At 43.9% G+C, this 23,145-nt stretch overlaps 1 protein-coding gene across 1 annotated transcript in view; it reads right to left on the minus strand.

Moving 5' to 3' along the window:
- Window positions 1-23,145, minus strand: part of aldh1l2 (aldehyde dehydrogenase 1 family, member L2) — a 49,509-nt gene that overhangs the window by 18,015 nt on the left and 8,349 nt on the right. Inside the window, exons 3-8 of the mRNA XM_083907212.1 lie at window positions 19,978-20,212; window positions 9,314-9,479; window positions 8,774-8,875; window positions 8,320-8,409; window positions 3,229-3,363; window positions 2,992-3,117 (exon numbers count right to left, since the gene is read on the minus strand). Coding sequence (XP_083763338.1) covers window positions 2,992-3,117; window positions 3,229-3,363; window positions 8,320-8,409; window positions 8,774-8,875; window positions 9,314-9,479; window positions 19,978-20,212 — 854 coding nt within the window. The remainder of the gene's footprint in view (window positions 1-2,991; window positions 3,118-3,228; window positions 3,364-8,319; window positions 8,410-8,773; window positions 8,876-9,313; window positions 9,480-19,977; window positions 20,213-23,145) is intronic.

The following is a 23,145-nucleotide window of genomic DNA, read 5'->3' on the forward strand; positions in this document are numbered from 1 at the left end:
CAAACTCTGGCGGTCATCAAGAATTCATAGAACCTTAGTTACATCCGTAACTCTGTTCTATTTCATTCTTCCTGACCGCCAGAGACGGTATGAAATACCTGGATGACCTGTACCAACAAAGTCATGAGGAATCCGCACTCACCGAAATTCAGTTGCAGACCAAAGGAACAGGCAGGACAGCCGTCGCCACGGAAGGGGCGCGGCCACATTAACCCTGTAGAAGCGGGCAAAGGTGCAGGAAGAAGCCCACGCAGCTGCAGCACAGATGTCATTCAGTGGAACACCCTTCAAAGCAGCCCACGATGTGGAGACACTTCTGGTCGAATGACACTTCACAGGAGGGATCTGAAGACCCTTAAGCCTGTAGGCATGAGAAATGGTATCAACAACCCAATGCTAGAGCCTCCGCTTAGACAAGGCACAGCCCTTCCTGTGCCCACCATGACACACAAATAGAGCGTCGGATTTACGAAATCCAGCCGAAACCTCTATGTACTGTCTCAGAGCTCGAACAGGACAGAGTAAGTGAGCTGGTTGACATGAAAAGCAGAAAGCCTCTTAGGGAGGAAAGAGAGGTTTGGCCACATGGTAACCCCCGAACCATCAGAACTCCAACGCAAACAGTCCGCAGAAATGGACAGGGCATGAAGCTCACCAACCCGCTTTGCAGATGTAATGGCAAGAAGAAAAGCAGTCTTAACAGACAGCTACCTGAGATCAGCATGTTCCAGGGGCTCAAATGGAGGAGAACACAGGGCTTCCAGGACGACCAACAAATCCCATGAAGGCACCCGAACGACATGTGGAGGGCGTAACCGGAGTGCACCCTTCAAGAATCTGTTCACAAGAACATGTGAGCCCACCGATCGACCATCCACATGGGCATGTCGAGCCGAGATAGCAGCCACATATACCTTTATAGTAGAGACAGAGAGCCCTTTATCTAACAACGTTTGCATGTACCTAAGCAGTACAGGCACAGAACAACGCTCTGGGTTCACATTCTGATTGCCACAGAAAAGAGTTTCCACCTGTTGGCGTACAGCAGTCTAGTCGAGGATGCACAAGCATTGGTTATGGTCTCGACAACAGCCTGATCACATGAATCTAGCAATGAGTCCGGCCCTTCAGGGGCCAAACATGCAGCTGGAGATGCCCCGGGTGAGGATGCCAAATGATCCGGCCCAACTGTGACAGAAGATCCTGCCTCATTGGAAGAGGCCAGGGCTGAAAATCTGAAAAAAACTGAAATCTCCCGCTCTAGAGCCAAAGACTTTAGGGGGTCCTTTACAACAGTCATCTTGACCCCGTTGAACTTTGGGGGTCGACGCCTGAACTGAATACTGTACCCCTTGGAAAGCGTTAATAACACCCAAGGGTCTGAGGTCAGGGCCTCCCAGCGGCTCAGATGTTGTGGGGAGAAACGGCTGGCGCCTGGGTTCAAGGAGTCAGGTTCGACTCCCAAGACCTTTGGGCGGCCTGGAGCATCGATCAGAAGGCGACCCATATCTGGGTGCCTTGTCCCTAGGTGCCCGAAAGGCAGGCTGCTGAGGAGACCTGTGGAAACACCCCTGTTGGAATGACGGGCGGCTGGCTCCGGAGCCCCCCTGAGCTAAGACTGCTGGATGGGAAGCAGCGGTGTGTCTTGGCCTAGACAATGATGGCTGACGTAAGTCAGAAAACTGTTTCTTGACCTTAGTCACCTGCACACTTTGTTCCAAAGCCCGCTGGGCTGCAGGTCCAAACATCTGACCTGGAACGACAGGTAGCGTGCGGAGTGTCCTCCTACACGGCTCAGATAACCTCTGAAGTTCATTAATAAATGGCTCAGATGGTGGAACCTTAAAGGCAGATGGTTGTTGGGTGTGTTTGAAAAACGCATTGGAGGGAGAAACCTCTACAGGGGCAGCATCCAACCCAAGTCGCGAGATGGCTAATTGAATAGCCTGCTTAACTGTGGGAGAACCAGTCTCAGCATCAACTTGAGTAGCCTGCACCCGACCATGGGAGTCAGTCACAGAGCGAAGGGGTGACCCCGCCTCCAGCTCCTCTTTGTCCCCTGTCTCATCCCCAGTAAAAAAAAAATTCCTGAGGCAGCAATTGACAGCATGTCTTCATCATGCAGGGAGGCCAGGCTATCACTCTCACCCTGGCTCCTGAGTGGCGGCTCCATGGCATCAGAGCCAACAGTGGGGGGACCACCAGGCTGCAAATTAAGGAGGAGGGCCTTAATCTGGGCAAACTGGACTGAGAGGAGCCATGCAGGATGTACAAACAGTCAGCATAGTGCTCATGCTGGAACGCATGTATCACCACTCGCCAGACGGCTCAGGTTTTTGAACCTGCGCTCGTTAGGTGTCCACCAGAGTAAAGTACAGTGATCCTGACTGGGTGAGATGCCGTCTTCATTTGTGTAGCGCTTGTGTCATGTCCCCCACCCCCGTCCTAAACTTAAGCTCAACCTCGTTCGCACAGCACGCACACACACACGATTAGACGCGCGCACATCCACTGAGAGAACGAGCCGGTGCTCACGGTTGGAGCTGTGGATTCGCGCACCCGTGCGCCAACATGTCAGAGCGCAGGTAGGCTGGACAGCAGGATCACCTTTTCGTGCACAGCTTCTTTGTGAACTTTACGTGTTTGTGACACTTCAACTTTTTTTACTCGTCACTTTTTTGTCGAGGTGCGCACGTGTCGATTGTCGATCGATTTGTCGGCGACAAAAAAATAGCAACGATCCGTGTGTTGAGGCAAGAAGATGAAAAGGAGACGATCTCTGGGTGCCAGCCTCCTTTATACAGGTCGCTTGCGTCACCCAGGTCACATGACTTTGTTGATATTATGTCTCGATCTGCGCATGCAATGGATATCCAGGTATTTCATACCGTCTCTGGCGGTAAGGAAGAATGAAATTGAAACACAAGTTACAATATTTAAAACAATGCCTTTCTTCCTAACACCGCATAGAAACTATCACTATGTTCTTACCCTGATCGCCTCTGCCATTTTCTTCTCCTCATCAGTCAGCTCCACACTGGAGCTTTCCCCAGAGGAGAAGTATTTGGAAGCTTGGATCATCTTTCCATCCTCAAACTGCAGGCTCTTCACCATGAGCTGTGGACCAAACACAAAATGGATGAAGTTCAGCAGCAAGATGAGAGGAAACACAATAACTAGGTCACAATATATTTGAATAACAAAGCAACAAATGACAGAATCACCCACCGCCTTTCCATCAGTCCCATACAGGACGAGTCCGTTCTTGGTGACCAGGCCGGGCTGCGATGCCCCCTCAATCTCCAGGGGCTGACCAGCTGGTGCTGACCCGCCTAACATGGATGAGCCATACAGGGTCACAGACTGGGAAAGAACACGATGGAATATTTTGTGTGACTTCTTTTTTTTCGTTCTCTTTTTTGCACAGTCAGATTTCAAACATCAAGTTATGAATGGATGGAGATTTACAAAATCTTTCATGGTCGGTATAAGATGTTTAAATGAAAATTAAATAATTTCATTTTACTACTGATTGTAGAAAATGATTTACTTATTACAATAAAGCAACACAAATCAAGAGCACTGTAAAGTTATAAATACATTTATTTTTTATCAGTGTATTTGTAAGAGGTACTGACACATTCAGTACTGAACATCCTGTGCACAGCTCCTGTATCTAGAGTGAAAACAAATGCTGCGTTTCCATCATGGCATGATTCGGTTTGGTATGGTACAGTACGGTTTGGAATGGTAAAGCCCTGGGTCAGGGCGTGTTTTGACTGAGAACAGTACCTTTACTTTGTAGGCGGGGTGTAAAAAACGCAACACAAGAGACAACAATGAAGGTCATCCAGCAGTCCTTTTTTTCCGGCTCAGTTTGTGGCTGTATGTTTCAACAAGATGTCAATCTTTGTATGCGAATAGACTGTGGGCGTTTCACACTTTACACTGGGAGTGACAATTTTCTCACCCAATCAGCTGACCGTGTCAGCAAAGTGTCTTACTTTACCAAACCAAACCAGTTCTGCACGGTGGAAACACAGCTAAAGCTTACATTGGGGAACAAGAATAACCCCATTTTAGCCGCCTAACAAAATCCACACCCGTTTTCCAGCTGAAAAATGAACTTTGTTTCACTTGGAAAAGCACGCAGTCGCCCGTGCATGGAGAAAATCAGGGATTCTACATCACAGCACACAAGAGTTATTGATCCACTGCTGCCCCCGTTTTTACGTTTGAATGTGTCATTTTGGAATGTTGGACTTCTTCAATTTCAACTAAGCGACACAAACTTACCATACAAGGCAGTAGTAGACCACCAGTTCCATCCCATGAGCTAAAAACACTTAATTTTTAGCTCGAGGTAAAAGTTAATGTTCCAGTCAGAAAAATCTGATCATATAGTAGACAAAGATTTCTGTGTCCCCTCCCCACTGGCAGCAATGTTTCCAGTGAGTGCCAGTCTGCGGGAGTACCTTATACAACTCGCACATCAAAAACACTGAACTATACCTTTAAGGGTGCACACACTTCCGGCGCTGTGTCGAGCGGCAGCCAGCAACAGCAACAGCAACAGCAACAGTTGCTCTCTCTTTTTTCCGCACTTTTAGCTATGTTTCTTATTTTATTTTCTTTTTATTGGTGTTTTTTCCCAGTAAGTTGTTGTGCTAACCCTAGCCAACCATGTTTGTGAACTTTTTTCCATGTTTTTTGTCCGTGTGTCTCATTCTTGGGACAATTTTTCCCGACCGCATCTCCGTCTTGTCACAGCAATGCGGCGGGTCTATTGTTTACACCCGAGACCAGCTGTTGTCGCTAACACCATCGGCGCTAATGCGGGAGAGGCCTGAAATCCCCAAAGAACTGAGGAGAAAGTACAGGGGATGTAAGGCTGGACGTAAACACCGGGAAAAGAAGAGGAGATACAAACCTTCTCTCCCTTCCATCGCCATGGGGAACGTGAGGTCGCTGGCTAATAAGATGGACGAGCTGGCGGGCCTGGTGAGGACTCAGCGGGTGTATCGTGAGAGCAGTGTGCTGTGTTTCACGGAGACGTGGCTCCACGAGGACATCCCGGACTCGAATGCAACTGTGGACGGCCTTTCAGACTGAACGGGCGGACAGGAGTCACCGGGAGAGTGGCAAGAGGAAAGGTGGGGGACTTGCTATTCTTATTAACAACAAGTGGTGTCATCCTGGTCATGTTACTGTGAAGGAGCGTGTGTGCAGCCCGGACATTGAACTGCTTGCCATGAGTCTGCGGCCATACTATCTGCCGAGGGAGTTCTCACACGTTATCGTCCTCGTTGTTTACATTCCTCCGACCGCAAACGCGGCGCGCGCGAGTGACGTCATACACACCGTCGTCGCGGATCTTCAGACACGGCACCCAGACGCATTCATTGCAATATCTGGGGACTTTAACCACACCACTCTGGCTGCCACACTGCCCACTTTCAAGCAGTTTGTGGACTGTCCCACCAGGGAAAACAAGACACTGGACTTGCTGTATGCCAATGTTAAGGAGGCTTACAGCTCCACTGCCCTTCCTCCTCTTGGAAGATCGGACCACAACCTCATCCACCTGCAGCCCCTGTATAAGCCCCAAGTCCAGCGGCTTCCTGTGACCACCAGGACTGTGAGGAGATGGTCACAGGAGACCGATGAAGCTTTACAGGGCTGCTTCGAACTAACAGACTGGGAGCTGCTCTGTGATTCACATGGAGAGGACCTTGATGATCTCACGGACTGCATAACGGGGTACATCAATTTCTGTGTGGACAGCGTTGTTCCTAAAGTGACTGTACGCTGTTTCCCCAACAACAAGCCGTGGGTCACCAGAGACATCAAGGTCCTGCTGAATGAGAAGAAGAGAGCCTTCAGAGATGGGGACAGAAAGCAGATGAGGCAGGTCCAGAGGGAGCTTAAGGAGAGGATTAAACAGGGCAAAGACAGCTACAGGAGGAAGCTGGAGCACAAACTCCAGCAGAACAATGTTAAGGACGTGTGGAGTGGTATGAGGAGCATCACTGGCTACAAACCATCTGGTAGCCAGACAATAGGAGGTGGTACTGAACGAGCCAACGAGCTGAATCTGTTCTTCAACAGATTTGATGAAAGGGCTCTGGACTAACCCTCCCCCAGCTCCTCTACAACCATTCACCTCCAAACCTCCAGCCCTGCTGACACCCCTCCCCCTCAACTCCTTCCTGACTTTACCCTACCTGTCCCACCCACCCACCCCGCCATCACCTTCCCCCCCGCCCCCCATCAACACACACAGCAGACAGACCTTCACTGCAGAGCAGGTGAGGAAGGAGCTCTGCAGACTCCGCCCGGGCAAGGCAGCTGGTCCCGACGGTGTCAGCCCGAGGGTCCTCAAAACATGTGCGACCCAGCTGAGCGGAGTCCTGCAGTACATCTTCAACCTCAGCATGAGTCTGGAGAGGGTTCCGGTGCTGTGGAAGACATCCTTGCCTGGTACCAGTACCGAAGAAGGTGCGTCCCAGAACCTCCAAAGACTACAGACCGGTGGCGCTGACGTCACACTTGATGAAGTCCCTGGAGAGGCTGGTCCTGTCACTTCTTCGGCCCCTGGTCAGCTCATCACTGGACCCTCTACAGTTTGCCTACCAGCCGAGACTGGGTGTGGAGGACGCCATCATCTTCCTGCTCCACCGTGCCTGCGCCCACCTGGACAGACCGGGATGCACTGTGAGAATCATGTTCATGGACTTCTCCAGTGCGTTCAATACCATCCGGCCTGCTCTGCTGGGGAGTAAGCTGACGGCGATGCAGGTGGACCCTCCCCTGGTTTCCTGGATTACGGACTATTTGACGGGTCGACCACAGTATGTCAGACTGCAGGATGGTGTGTCTGATACTGTGGTCAGCAGCACTGGGGCTCCACAGGGAACTGTTCTTTCCCCCTTTCTGTTCACCCTGTACACCTCAGACTTTCAGTTCCTCTCTGAGTCCTGCCACCTGCAGAAGTTTGCTGACGACTCTGCAATTGTTGGCTGTGTCAGTGAGGGGAAGAAGGAGGAGTACAGGGGCGTCGTGGACTCCTTCGTCGACTGGTGTGGAGCTAATCATCTGATTCTCAACTCCACCAAGACTAAGGAGCTAGTGGTAGATTTCCGCAGGAGAAAATCTATCCCCACACCCATCTCCATCAACGGTGTGAATGTAGATGTTGTCCAGGATTACAAGTACCTTGGAGTATACCTGGACAATAAACTGGACTGGGCCAAGAACACTGAGGCTGTGTACAAGAAGGGCCAGAGTCGTCTCTATTTCCTGAGGAGGCTCCGGTCATTCAACGTATGTAACACCATGCTGAGGATGTTCTACCAGTCGGTGGTAGCCAGTGCCATCTTCTTTGCTGTTGTGTGCTGGGGCAGCAGGCTGAGGGCAGCAGACGCCAAGAAGATCAGCAGGATCATCAGGAAGGCTGGCTCCGTCCTGGGGGTCCAGCTGGATTCTTTGGTGGTGGTGTCTGAGAGGAGGATGCTGTGTAAACTGCACAGTATCCTGGACAACAACTCACCCTCTCCACCAGCTGCTGACTTCGAGCAGAAGCACCTTCAGCAACAGACTCATTCTCCCCCGGTGTAACACAGAACACCAGAGGAAGTCTTTTCTTCCTGTGGACATCAGGCTGTTTAATTTTGCTACTTCTGGCCGCATTAGGAACAGTGGAGACACTGTGTCCTGATCCAAAATGTCACTTTACCCATATCACTTCATCACTTTACTTTGTTTGCACTATGCTGATATCATTAGTCACCTTATCACTGTTTATCACTTTCAACATTTGCTCACCATATTTAGTTGTACTTATTTTATTTCCGTGCGTACTGCTGTATATTATATATACCTACGTTGACTGTGATTCTTTTTTTGATTCTTTTTTGTGGCATTGTTGCATTTAAGTTACTGTTGTAAGTTACTGTTTTTCCTTCTGTTTGGCACTTTGTTGCATTTGTCTTATTTGTTTATCTTACTTTTATTTTTATTTTATTTTATTTTTATTTTATTTTATTTTATGTATCTTTTAACTCTTGTACATCTACACTTTTACCTCCCAATAATTTCCCTCGGGATAAATAAAGCATCTTGAATCTTGAATCTTGAATCTTGAACTATAGATATTTTTAGACATTAAAAAATGTTCCAGAACAAGCTGACACCCTGTGTGAGGTGCTGGATATCAGCCTCTGCCCAGATACAGTATATCAGCTTTAAAAACTTCTCACTCTGACTTGGTAATAGATACTGAGTGACCATAACTCTGCGTCCGAGTTCCAGGAAACCCACCTGACCATCAATGACAGCCCAGGCACCGGGGACTTTGTCATGGCCACGGATCCAGTTGTGGATGGCCTCAGCTGGCTGAGCCAGGTTGACCTGGGGGGAGGGGGGCAGGAGGAAGACAAGATATCAACATGTTGACATTTCAGAGCAGGTCAACTAACATTTCTGAGAATGAGTGGGAATCTTTACAGCTGGCCTCCACTCGCTGAGCAACACATGGTGAAACCATGGTGGAAAATAATCCTGTACACTAAGAATAGTCCCAGTAGTAGCCCCAGTAACAACAGAACAGACTAATCACACTCTCTCTTTTTGTAAGACCAACACCACTTTGATAAATATATTTGAATTTTCTTCATGTGCTAAAGGGGAAGTTTGTTAATGTATAATGTAAATCAATGTAAATAGAGCTGCAGCACTTTCATGTCACATGATGCAGTAAAGTGAGAAGTGGCACCTTGGAGTTGGACCTCTTCTGGATGCCTTCATAGCTCGCTCCTTCCTCTGTCTGTGGAACTTTGGGAGCTTTTCCGTCAGCGATGAGCTGTACTGACTCCACCTGCACCAGAGAGACATGAATCCGTGTCAGTGGTGCAACAGCTGCTTTACAACTAGGGCTGGGGTAAATTTCACAATATACTTTTTTATATCATTCATACACATGTTTGTGTATGGTAGAAGCAAATACTGATACTGACATAATGGCATACAATAAATATGGAAAATTTAACTACATGGTTGCCTAACAGTTGGTTGGTCTCTTGTCACGATATCGATATATTGCCCAGCCTTATTTACAACAGATTAGAGTTTATGGAAATATTATGCTGACTTTTTCCGTCTAAACTGTTTAACTTCACATTTTATGAATGATTAATGAATTAATTTATCCAAACCGTGTTCTCTTATATGTGCTGTTGATATTCTCCTGGCAACAGTAATTGTGTGCTAAGAAAAGGATGAGGTGACCCAAACATGTCACATTCCAGGTGTTTACCATGGCCTTAATGCCTTCTGGGAAAAGGAAACGGTTGTAGAGTGTGTCCACGGTGTCACTGGGGTCAACAGCACAGTCCTTCTGCAGCAGGATGGGTCCCGTGTCCAGTCCATCGTCAGCCCAAAACACTGTGAAGCCAGCTTTCTTATCACCATCAATCAGGGTCCTAATGACACACAATCACATAGTAATAAATAGTTGTAGTTGTGCCATCATCACAATTGTGAGTGTAGAGAGAGCAGAGAGTGTGTAAAGCCAGCTATAAACCTGAGGAAATGCTGAAAAGTCAGATAAGAGTCGAGACTGTGGCAATCGACCTGTTGATAAGACTAGGGCTGTAATCAACCAAAGAAACTCTTGGTCGACTAAAGCCCTGAAATTTCGACCAAAAGGGGGGGGGGGGGGTCTTTGCGGGTGCGGCTCTTTTATTTTGAAAAGACCCGCACCCGCAAAGTACCTGTGCGGCTGCGGCTCTTAATTTGAAAAGACCGGCAGCCGCGGCCGGAGTTCAACAGAGACTGACAGCTCTGACAGTGTTTTGCATTACATTCATCTGCGCAATATCATAGCCCATGATATCCGAAAATAACTAGTATTATCAGCACAAGTGTTAAGGAATACAGAGCGAGACTGAACGGCGCAGCGCAGCTTCGCGGCTGAGACACAAATAGACCGCGGGAAGCTGCCGCTGTTACGAGCGGATGCGCCTGTAGTTATAGACCAATCAACGATTATTAGACTAAAACTTGGAAATATGCTAATAATTCTGATATGTTCATACTCAAAACAGACAGAGCAACCTTAGCTTAGCGTTTTTAAATGATACGTCATGTTTGGCAACACTAATCCGTCTGTCGCTCATGAGCCACGGAGCGACAACAACCCACTGGGCTGGACTAAACCAAAATAGTGGAAAACAAGGGGGGTGTTCTCTGAAGACAGGCTGTTACCTGTGAAGCACGGGTGATGTAAAACACCCCTATTAGCATGTGGTACTTTCCTCCTAATGAAATTCACCATAAAAAAAAAAAAAATTTAAATAAAAAAATTTAGTCGACCAATCACAATTTTGGTCGAGCCAGAGCGTGTCGACCAATTAGTCGACCAGTCGTCTTTGACTTAACAGCCCTAGATAAGACTGTGACACAATTAAGTTGTCAACAAAGGTTTTTCCTTATGTATTTTCATACATTTGTTTGTTTGTAAAGGAAGCTATTTGGAAGTGTGGTTTGCCACCGGCGTCAGGGAAAAGCCTTGAGACACAGCCTAACAACATGGCTGCCAGCAGGGACACAGAGAAAAACATTTTTATAGCCACTTGGCAAATGCTTGCTCAGGTCTACAACATCTTAAGAATGTATTGGTGCTTATTTCATTATTAAACAGCCTTTTCAAACTTGAAAATGAAGTTTGTAAACCACTCACTCTCCTGCACCAAAACTTTTCTGCACCAAGCATTTTTAGCTTGTGGTGACACAGGAGCTGGTGGTCTACTACTACCACATTTGGTAAGTTTGTGTCACTGGGGTAAATCTGAAGAAATTATTTTGGATCAACAACTCTCACGTAACATGATGTAAAATTGTGTGGACTTTGGTGGGGAGAATGAGATAGTATCTCAGCTGGCATAAATTTTACTATTTAAGTGAGTCTATTGTTATGTAAATAAATCAGTTTTTTCCTTGTTCCACTGAGCTAATGCCTGCTTCACAGTTACTTGTATGTAACGTGCTGATTATATTTATATTTAATTCCTTTTATACTCCTCCTTTACTGCTACTGCACTGTATTGTGACAGTAGGGATAATCTACTTTTAAAACTCTGGACCTTTGTCACTACGAATGAATGGTCACTTCTGGAAATTGAGCAAGCGCTTAAAGAAAAAAAAAACTGAACAAGCTGACAACAAATGGAAGCAGTTCATTGAGGGTGGAGAACAGACACCAACGGGCAGCTGGAGCTGATAAGTTGCAGGCTGACCTGAACTGGTTTAAACCTCCTGCTTGCACTGATAGCTGCACTGTGATCTAGAGCATTGACAGTGCGTGTGAACTACATTGTTGACTTTTATCTACACCTTGTAGTTGCTGTGGCGACGTTGGAGCTTAAAGGGACACTGTGTAGTATTTATGGGTTTATATGACCCAAAATCCACTTTTTCATACATATTATGTGCTCCTGCATTGTCTAGTCGCTGTATAACATTTTTTGTTTCATTTTCGTAGTGTTTCAAAACAGTCATGTAAAATAACATGGTCGCGGGTCACGGGCCGCGGTTGCATTGCCACTGTTAGCAGCGAGACGCCATGTTTCTACGGGAGACTGTATAGACAAACGCGAGAGAACAAATCAAGCGTCGCTTTACTTGTAGCGGAAGTCCCGCCTCCGCTCTCTCCACTTCGTCTGCTACGGCCGCGGTAGCTCGCCCTCTCCCTCGCCTCACGAACCTCATCTGCTGACACGGAGAAAGACGACGAGGACGACATTTGACCGGCTGCGGACACCGTATCGCTCAGGGAAGGGAGGGGGTGAGGAGAGGAGCAGTTCTTTGTTGTAAATTTCAGCCTCTCCTCTAGATGGCACTATAAACTACTTACTTCACCTTTAAGTAAAGCTCCAGCTTAGTGTGACTGTAACTGTTACACAATAACTACATAATCAAATGTTGTAGAGGAGATGAAAGCTACAAAACAGAGTTTGATGATCGTAGGTTTGCTGATAGCTAACAGTCGCAGCACAATATTGATCATAAAACAGACTCTGCAAGTTGTGTCTGTAACGGGCATATCTCCCTTACAGTCAGATCAACTGAAGATTTTGGATATGGGTTGAGCATAGCCCGATGGTGTGCATCCTTGAATTTCAATTTTAATGTTTGCTGATTTATCACGCTACACCAGGCAGGGGCACTGTCAGGATTGTCTTTCATAGTAAGCAGTCCCCCCCAAGCTACTTTTAAAACAATGCATCTGTGAACACTGTGTCAAAAATATATATGTTTGTTGTACAGACACTGTGTATGAGCTCATAACTTTAAGGACTGATGAGGATTTTATTGTGACAAAACAGTTTTACCGTGAGTGAGTGCTTTAAAAATGCATGGATGTGACCACAATGGACGTGGTTCTACAGGTCACGAATAGCCTACTGCTCTCTTCATACTACTGCCCACTGCATCTTCTCAATGCACACATAACTTTCTTTTTCTTAAAATAGCTATTTTTAAGATAATAGCTATTTCGGTGTCTTACCGATTATACACTTTGTATATTAAAACTACACAAGAGTACACCTCTTTATACATCCAACCTTCACATACATTCAATACTGTGGAGGCGTACAGAAAATTTTGGGAAGTCATACAACATCAAACTGAAGATGAGATAAGCTAAATATAGTTGCTATCGCTAACTATCTCATATACAGTACTGTGCAGAAACGCCGTTGTTTTTTTGAGTATGTAATACTCACGCATGTCTTGAATAAACCTGGCGATTTACCAGTAACATTAATAAAGGTTCCACTCCAGTATTAACAGAGCTGTGTTATTGTTCAAGTGTAAGGGTAGATCACACTAAATACTTGACATCTGTAGAGGATGTTTTTTTAAACAACAAAAAACTGCATACATGCATTGACAGTGTTCCAGTAAAGTGAAATAGAAATAATGATCCTCTATTGTCGTTATAGCATTGCTCAAGCAACAAATCTAATGGTGGCCTAAGACTTCTACATAGTACTGTACAAGTGTACAGTGTAGTAATGACCAAAAGCTACCTCTATTTTTAGTATTCTGGTATTAATGTAAGCATGCTGCCTGTGTGTTTCAGATGGTTCTGTCGCTCCTGAAAATTAATGACTGTGATGTCCAGCTGGTGAAATCCATGGTGGTGACCTGCTGTGTCTTGTTTAAGAGAAAGATTATCGCCCGGGACAAGTCTGCCCCATGGTACACAGCCCAAACTCGAGCGTTAAAGCTCAGTACACGGAAGTTAGAAAGAACGTGGCGTTCCACACATAATGACAGTCACTATGTCTTGTGGAAGAACAGTTTTGATATATGTAAAAAAGCTCTTAGACATGCAATAACTTCTTATTACTCAGAGTTAATAGAGAAAAATAAGAGCAACCCCAGGTTCCTTTTCAGCACTGTAGCCAGGCTGACGGAGAGCCACGATGCAACGAATCCATCGATCGCTGAGTAGTAATGACTTTATAACATTTTTTAACGATAAGATAGAAACGATCAGAGATAGAATTAACAACCAGTTTAGTACAGCGAGCCTAGACTTAATCGCGGCTCCAGCTTTACATGTACTGAATCATTTTATTCCTATAAGCCTCCCGGAGCTGACCTCACTGGTCTCCTCCTCTAGACTTACTACATGTCAGTTGGACCCTATACCAGCTAGACTCCTTAGAGAAGCTCTACCACAAGTTGGTAATATTTTACTAGATCAAATAAATATGTCTTTACCGAACGGCTGCGTCCCAAAGGCCTTTAAGATGGCAGTAATCAAGCCATTACTTAAAAAGCCTTCTCTCGACAGTAGCATTCTGAGTAACTATAGACCGATCTCGAACCTCCCTTTTATTTCAAAGATTTTAGAAAAAGCTGTAGACACCCAGTTGTGTGATCACCTGTGTAGCAATAATGTATTTGAAAAGTTCCAGTCTGGGTTTAGAACCCACCATAGTACAGAGACTGCACTACTTAGAGTAAAAGATGACATTCTTATGGCCTCTGAAAAAGGACTGGCTTCTATACTGGTCCTGTTGGATCTCAGTGCAGCATTTTATACGATAGATCATGAGATCCTGCTACATAGACTAGAACAAGACGTTGGGATTAGAGGATCGGCACTTGTCTGGTTCAAGTCCTATTTATTGGACAGATTTCAGTTTGTTAGTGTAAGAATCCTCCATATTCACTAAGGTCAACTACGGAGTTCCTCAGGGTTCTGTGCTTGGACCTATTCTTTTTACCCTGTACATGCTGCCATTAGGCAACATTATCAGGAAACACAACATAGATTTCCATTGTTATGCAGACGACACCCAGCTATATGTATCTGTACAGCCGGACGACCCAAACCCATCTATTACACTCCAGGATTGTCTCATAGACATACAGACGTGGATGACTCGGAACTTTCTGATGCTTAACACAGAAAAAACTGAGGTCATGGTCCTTGGGCCAAAAGATATAAGTGCAGCACTTTCAAGTGGAGCTCTAAACCTAGGCAGTAACACTTCAGTCCCTTGCACTACAGTAAGGAACCTAGGAGTCCTGTTTGACCAGGATTTATCACTGGATGAACACATTACGCATATATGTAGAACAGCCTTCTTTCACCTTCGCAACATCAAGACAATTATAAACATTATATCAAGACAAGACTCTGAGAAAGTCTCCCTCACCTGTGGTTCTCCCTAAGGTTTCTACCCTTTTTCCCTTTTACAAGGGTTTTTTCCCTGGTAGTTTTTCCTTACCCTGGTCGAAGGTCTAAGGACAGAGGATGTTACCAACCCTGTGAAGTCCCGTGAGACAAACTATGTTTTGTAAACTGTGGGCTATATAAATAAAGATTGATTGATTGATTGATTATGTCGTCATCACCGTCTCTTTCATTTGGAGCAGCACGGTGTATTTGTAGTTTTAGTTTCTGTGAGTGGGTTAAAATTGTGATTATTTGTATTGGAAAGCACTAAACTTTACATTTAATTTCTGTGGTTTTATGTTTGCCGTTTAATTTGATCTGATAGTGCACTATTGTTGAAATAAAGTTAGTGGTTTGATTATATCTGTGCTTTTAATTATATTTACAGTGCAATATTGCCTTTGCTAGTCTGAGTAGTTTCATATTAACATTTCAAAACCGTACCGTTACCCAAAAAATCGTGATGCATACTGAACCGTGGGAAAACTGTACCAGTGCATCCCTTCTGGGAGAAAAAGGCAGCTAGCCTAAGCTTTTATTTTTATGCAAGTTATTTTTTTGTACAATAAGAAAGTTTTTCTTTGTTTTGAATGAATAAATGTTAACTTTTGTCATAAGTTTGCCTTTGTGTCATCACATAATCTTATACAAACTGTATTGTTTTGATACCATAATTTGCCTTAACACACTATGCATTGTATCAATTTTTGAATCGAGAATCGTTTGAATCGAGAATCGTATGAATCGTGAATCAATTTTGAATCGAATTGTGACCCTAAGAATCAGAATCAAATCGTGACCCACCCAAAGATTCACATCCCTACACCACAAACTACATCCTCCAACTATGGGTGGGATAACATATGAATATGTCAATACCATGTCCTGACCCTGAACCTTGAGATAGGATGAGATTTCTACTCCAATGACGATGTAATTTGTGGTGCTTCTATCATCATGAGGTGGCAGCAGCAGCAAGTATTGAGTTAGTGGACTTCATGTGTGTTTGCAGAAGTGATGACGAGGTTTCTCAAATGCATCAAATCTCCTACTCTAAGCCCAATGTGCTGTAGATCCCACAGAAGTGATGAAATCTACCAGTGTCTTTAATTGCATATCCTTAGCTGTTCTCGTTAGCTCAACATGCTGCTGACCCTGCATCGCTTTGTTGCTCTCATGCACAGAACTTTAGAATATTCAAATATTTGACATACCATGGATATTTTAATTATCTGTTATTAGAAATGACCATCTCTCAAACACAGGATAATGTTAGGAGGACATTACATGTAATTAACCATATAAACAAAGATAATTTAGAGGCTGTCCTGTTAGGGTTGGATGCAGAGAAGGCGTTCAACTCTGTTGATTGGTCCTTCCTATATAAGATATTAGAGAGATTCCAGTTCCACAATGATTTTGTCAGGACTATAAAGGCCTTATATTATAAACCAACAGCTAAACTTCGGATGAATGGAGGATTATCAAATACTTTTGAATTAGAAAGGGGTTGTCGACAAGGTTGTCCCGTGTCCCCGCTCTTATTCGCCATCTTTATCGAGCCCCTGAGTCAATGGATAAGACAGAACGAAAAGATAAGCGGGATCATGGTGTCCCAAGAAGAACATAAAATGGCCCTCTTCGCAGATGATATTTTGATATATTTGGGGCGCCCATCTACCTCCTTTCCAGAATTGCTTGCAACTCTGAGAGAGTATGGTCTACTATCAGGTTATAAACTTTTTTTTACAAATTTTAACTTTTAATTATTCCCCCAGCCAATCCATTAGGGAGGAATTTAAAGTGAGTTGGGAATCAAAGTCAATTAAAGGGACACTGTGTAGTATTTATGGGTTTATATGACCCAAAATCCACTTTTGTATACATATTATGTGCTCCTGCATTGTCTAGTCGCTGTATAATATTCTTTGTTTCATTTTCGTAGTGTTTCAAAAAGTGATGTAAAATAACATGGTCGCGGGCCACTACTGCATTACCACGATGCCATGTTTCTACCAGAGTCTGTATAGACAAACGCGAGAGAACAAATCAAGCGTCGCTTTACTTGTAGCGGAAGTCCCGCCTCCACTCTCTCTGATTTGTCTGCTACGGCCGCGGTAGCTCGCCCTCTCCCTCGCCTCACGAACCTCATCTGCTGACACGGAGAAAGACTACAAGGACGACATTTGACCGGCTGAGGATACCGTAGCACTCAGGGAAGGGAGGGGGGTGAGCAGAGGAGCAGTTCTTCGTTACAAATTTCAGCCTCTCCTCTAGATGGCACTATAAACTACTTACTTCACCTTTAAGTACTTAGGTGTGAATATTCCCAAACATCTGAATACGATTATAACATAGAACTATGACCCCCTAATTGCCAAAAATCAAATCTGACTTAGATAGATGGAATCTACTGCCCTTTTTAGGATCAGGACGGAGGGTAGAAGCTATAAAAATGAACGTGCTTCCTAGATTATTATATCTGTTCCAAAATATACCAGTTGAACTTCCAAAGGGGAAATTTCAGGAATTAGACAAATTAATATCCCAATTTATCTGGCAGGGGAAGAGGCCAAGAATTCGCTATAAGACTCTTCAACTACCGAAAGACAAAGGAGGCCTCTCTCTCCCGAATATTAAAAATTACTACCAAGCGGTGCAGATAAAACTTTTAGTAAATATCTGTAACCCCTCTTACAAAGCGAAGTGGAAAGACATGGAATGTCTGATATCTAGTGATATCCCATTACAAGCAATTATCGGGGACAGCGGGTTGGTTGCCTCTCTAAGACATGAATCCATTGATAAAAATGCCAATCAAAGTTTGGCACAAGGTAGTTAATGAAAACAAGGCCAAAGAACCATACTGGATCTTAAGATGGATAGGATATGACTCAGACTTTTTACCAAACAGGATGGATGCAAGATTTTAAACAGTGGTCAGATAAAGGGTTAATAAGACATTGTGATCTCTATGAGGGGGGCACGCTGCGACAATTCCAGGATCTTAAAAACAGATTTGGTTTAACCAATCAGGATTTTTATAGATACTTGCAACTTAGACATTACCAAGAGAAAATAATAAAAAAGGGAGAATTGCAACAAGCTAATTTGGCTATAGTGAAGATATTTCTACTCGGATACAGGTCAGACCCTGGACGTGGAAACATATCAAAGATATATAAGGTATTACAAGCGGTAGAAGGGAATGACACTGTATATATAAAGAAGAAATGGGAGAAGGAGAGTTACATCGTGATCCAGATGGAAATGTGGGAAAAAAATTATTTTGCAACAGTGGGAAAGTACGTCTGCTCTGTCGTGGAGAGAATTTGGGTGGAAGAGTATAGTTAAGTTCATTAGAGTTCTAGCTCAAAAGACTTCGTTGGGAGCAAGTACATCCTGTTGGTGATCCTGTGGCGAGAATAAGGCAACACATTTTCATGTGTTTTGGGACTGCCCAGTCATTTTAAATTATTGGAAAGAAATTAAATTGAACATGGAGAAAGTCACGAAAATACTGATTCCATTTGAGTTTGTGAATTTATGTCTGGGTTTAAGACCGGACACTGTCAAGGGGTCTGAAAACAAATATATGTATAATATCCTATTACTAGCGAGTAAAAAAGCAATCACAAGGAAATGGTTGGTAAAATATTCTCCTACAGTCGAGGACTGGATCAAAGTGGTTCAGGATATTTTCATAATGGAGAAGCTAACATTCAGTCTCAGGCTTGATGAAAGATACATTTGGGAGATACTGGAAAACCTGGGTTAACTTTATGACAATTTTAGGACAAGATACTGAGTAATGTGCTAAATCCCTCCTGTTTCTGACTCCACTTACCTGGTTTTTCTTTCTTTTACTTTTATTTATTTTTTCAGAGTTATACATGCATACAGTAAATTACATTACATATTCTGTAACTTGCCATATGTGTTGATTTTGCCATTGCGGTCATTATAATCCAATTATAAGGTGCAGTCTGCAGGTAAAATGATGAATGAGAACAGGTTCATTTGGAGCAGACGTGTTTTTTCATTTTACATCCGTTATTAGTACCACCTCCTTTTTCATTCATAAATTGTATAGGCGTAAGGTGATGGGAAGGAGTGTGGGTGATTTTGCAATGATGTGAACAGGTTTCTTTTCCTGTTTTTTTATTTTATTTTTATTTAGGATGGCATGTACACACTTTTGAGAGTTGCATGTATGGCTTTTTTTCTTTAAACAATAAAAAGTTTAATAACAGAAATGCCCATCTCCAATGTAAATACCGATACATCTGGGAGCTTTTAAGGTTATGCTTGTGTTAGCTGAGGCTATCTCTCCAGGTCATCCTCTCATCCCACAAGAAGGCAGAGGTGAAGTTCTGCTTCAGCAAAAGGATATGTTGGAAGTTATGCCCATAATTCACACAAGACATCACAGGAGATAGTAGGAAGGGATGCGCCGATCCACTTTTTTTCCCTTCCGATCCGATCCGATACCTGAATTTGGATTTCTGGCGATATCGATACAATTCCGATATGGATGCTTTAATATTGCTTTAATATTATTATCATAATTATTGTTGATTTAATATAAGGCTTTAATAATACATAAACTCCTTTATACAGGCAAGTTTTTTCATTTTTAAAAACGGTGACAAATCTAGCTACTTTATGTCATAAACCTAAATACTACGAGAACACACAATTCTGCCGCACGAGTGAGATCCATCTAACTTAATTTACTGGGGGCGGAGTCACTCACACAGACGAGCTGTGGATGTTTAATCTCCAAACACAACACGAGAAAAAAATACAGTTTCAGGTCCTAAAGCACCATCTCCATGTGGACGGCCCCTTAATCATTGATTTAATTATTTGGCATTGTTCCACCGGACATTTTGTTCGTGCATCATTACTCCGCGCCTCATTGAGACACGCCTCCGTATAGGAAATCCATTCCACTTTTTGCAGCCAGCTAGCAGAGCAGTCAGGGAATCACTTGTGGAGACATTTCAGCAGACAACATAAAAGCACAGACTTATCGGATCGGACATCTCTACAGTTGGATCCGATATTTTTCCGATCCGTCAATTACGTCTGTATGGGAACCCCCATCCCTAATAGTAGGTGGATTGTTTTGCTTGAGAGAGAGACCCAGAGGGGCAGAAATTACACAAAAAATCTACTAATAGCAAAGCTAGCAACCACCCTTGATCACCCTCACTCACCAGTTGATGGCCGAGGCTCCTCTGTGCCGTGGTAGGATGGAAGGGTGATAGATGATGGAGCCGTGCTTGGGATGGTCGATGATGTTCATGGGGATGAACTGGGAGCAGAAGGGCATGACATTGAGCTCAGCGCCCACCGCATTGTAGGCCTCCACGACCTCCGGGATGGGTTTACCCTTGACCCGCCACCTTGGGAACTTGAACACTGGTGTCCCGTCTTTCTCTGCCGCCACAGCTGTAGAGGAAGATGACAGTTTATCAGCACAGGTCATAAAGCAGAAATTGTGTCTAGCTGTGGTGTGATGATGTATAACATCCATTACTTCCTACCAGGGCTGTCAAAAAATTAACATTTTTAATCAGATTAATCACAGGGTAGCTGTGGATTAATCACGATTAATCACGATTAATTACCATTCGTAAATATGCCAAAAAATTCTAATTTTCTCTTTATATTGTTGTAGGAACGGAGAGATAAATAAAGTATGTGAAAATATAAATGTAAAGAACAATAAAATACTGTAAATAACTTGTAAAAACCTATACAAACTTAGTAACAAATTAACCTTACATTGTAAAAAACCCACATTATAAGACAATAAATAAATAGAAAAAATAAAATGCTGTAAATAACTTTTAAAAAAACTATACATTGCACTGTAAATAACTCACATTATAAACAAAATATAAAGTATAGAAGTTAAATAGTTTTCTTGGGGGAACTAAACCCACAGCAGGAAATTCTCATCAGCACTTTGAAGCACTGCTTCTACTAGTTAGCGTTAGCGTCAGCTAGCATTCTGACGCTAATGTTAGCTGCTGTCTGTGTCCCCGTTAGTTAGACAGTGACTGTTAATGTTATGATTATATCATTATCTGCGCCAGTAGCGCAACTTACAACTGTGTGTCTTTCTTTTTTCTTCATCCTCTCTTTTTCTTCCTCTTCTAACTACCTGATTGATAACTCCTCTTCATTTTCTTTCAGCTTCACACAGGTTAACGTGAGGAGACGTGGGGCCCCTTTAGGGAGGTTTCTTACTGAGATGTCATTGCAAATCAATCCTTGTTGTTTAAGGGAGACGGGGATGCAGCTGGTCACTGATGCATTTAGGCTCCGAGTGTCGGGAGCCCCCTATCGACTCGGGGCCCCAAGCAGTTGCCCGCCGCCTTGCCTGTTCATAAACTGCACGTCTACCCGTATCGCGATGAAAGTGATCAAGTGCGTTAATGCGTTAAAAAAATTAACGCGTTATTCTGACAGCCCTACTTCCTACATAATGGGATCAGTTTGATTTGTTAAGCACTTAATCAGAATAATCAATATTTTCAAGATGCCAAGACCTGAAAGCGAGTATTACATTAAATTGTTTTTAATGCAAATCCTTTACTTGTCACAAATTTTTCCACAATGAGATAATATACAATGTCAAATCAAAGATACACTGATTCTGCATCAGTCATGCCAGGCAACATGAATCCTGTGAAGATGTGAAAAGTGTGTTGTATGCTTCACTCAAATTTAAATATTTGAATGAAAGCTCAAATATGGTTGCACTCAGTGATAATGGACTGACTAAAGGCCACATTATACTTCTCCGACTGGGTAATGCGTTATCCCACTGCGCAACCACGGAGACCCCTCGAGCCTTCATACTTCTGCATCGTGGTGACGGATACGCGCTGCAATTTCCCACCCGATCAGTAGGGGTCGCTGCGCAATGTTGTTGTGCTTCTGGCTACAGTGAGCAATGGCGTCCGAGAGAGAAAGACTGTTGTTGTTGAAACAGTGGCCATTTCTTTTTTTCTTTTCTGTGTCACGGAACGCAGTTTGAAGATAATTTGAGGCGAGAAATTGGCCATTTAGAGTCTAAACATGAGGTTTGTGTATTAAGATATGACGTATTTATAGTTTGGCAGCGACGTTGTCGGCGGTGATCAGCTCCGCCTCTGTGGACGCTCGTTGCGCACTGTGAGCCAGCACAGAGCAGCTTAGCTCGGCCTGTCCTGAGGACCAATCGCAGCTCTTGCCGTCTCCGTTGTCCCTTGACGGAGTGACGGACCTTTGTGCAGTCGGAGACGACGCAGAGGCTATCCGACAGGCATACCTTACCTTGTAATACCATACCTTGTAACAGGCTTTTAGCTAGGATTTTTTTAGAGGGTGTCCCCCCTTGCCTTCCGGAAACCCCCCCCCCAAAAAAAGAATTGCCGGGCATGCAGAGCTTTTGAAAATGTGGTAAAAATGGGGCATTTTTAGGCTTTATGAAGGACCAGTATGGTGAATCGTGAAGTAAGGGCAAGTACCTCCAAATGGAAAAAAAATGAAAAACCGAAATTAATTATTGTGCCAATTTTGTAACATTTATTCTATTTTATTATTATTTTTAATATAATTTTGTTGTTATGGCTGGGACTGTGTGTACCGACATCACTAAAGTCAAGGCATTGCAATTATAGAGGGTGCCCCTCATCTGGTGCGGGCCTTTTTTTTCTGCACACTGCCCCTGCTGACTCTGCTCTTTTCTTTCCTGCATTGTGCGTCACTGTAAGCGGACCCTTCGTATGGATGGAATATATAATTTCTCTGCGTGCAGTTTCATAACCACATTCATATATGAGACGTACATAATGATCTTTATGACGAGGATCGAGTGCAGTCGCGATGAAGTACAGGGGATCCAAGTAGACAGATTCTCAAGAGCGCACTTTTCTTTGTTTTTACTTCGTGGTCTCATTCTTTCTCATTCTTATCGGATGAGCTGATCTTTTTAGTTAACTGCTCAAAGAATTAGAAGAGAGTTCTGTCGCGGGGAGTTCATAATCAGCACTGCGCTGCAGCCAAGTTTCACTTTTTGCACATGAGACTTTCCAGTATGGATAGGACTTTTTTGTAGACAAAACGATCGACAATCGACACATGCGCACCTCGACAAAAAAATGACGAGTAAAAAAAGTTGAAGTGTCACAAACACGTAAAGTTCACGACCACGGAGGTTGAGGAGGCTCCCTGCGCTCTCAGATGATGGTGCGCCTGTCACCGGCTCGTTCTCTCGAGTGGCTGTGCACGTCCAAGCGTGTGTGTGCGTGCAGTGCGAACGAGGTTGCGCTTAAGTTTACGACGGGGGTGGGGGACATAACACAAGCACTACACAAATGAAGATGGCATCT

Source organism: Microchirus variegatus (assembly GCF_963457635.1).
Source record: "Microchirus variegatus genome assembly, chromosome: 20".
Taxonomy (NCBI): domain Eukaryota; kingdom Metazoa; phylum Chordata; class Actinopteri; order Pleuronectiformes; family Soleidae; genus Microchirus; species Microchirus variegatus.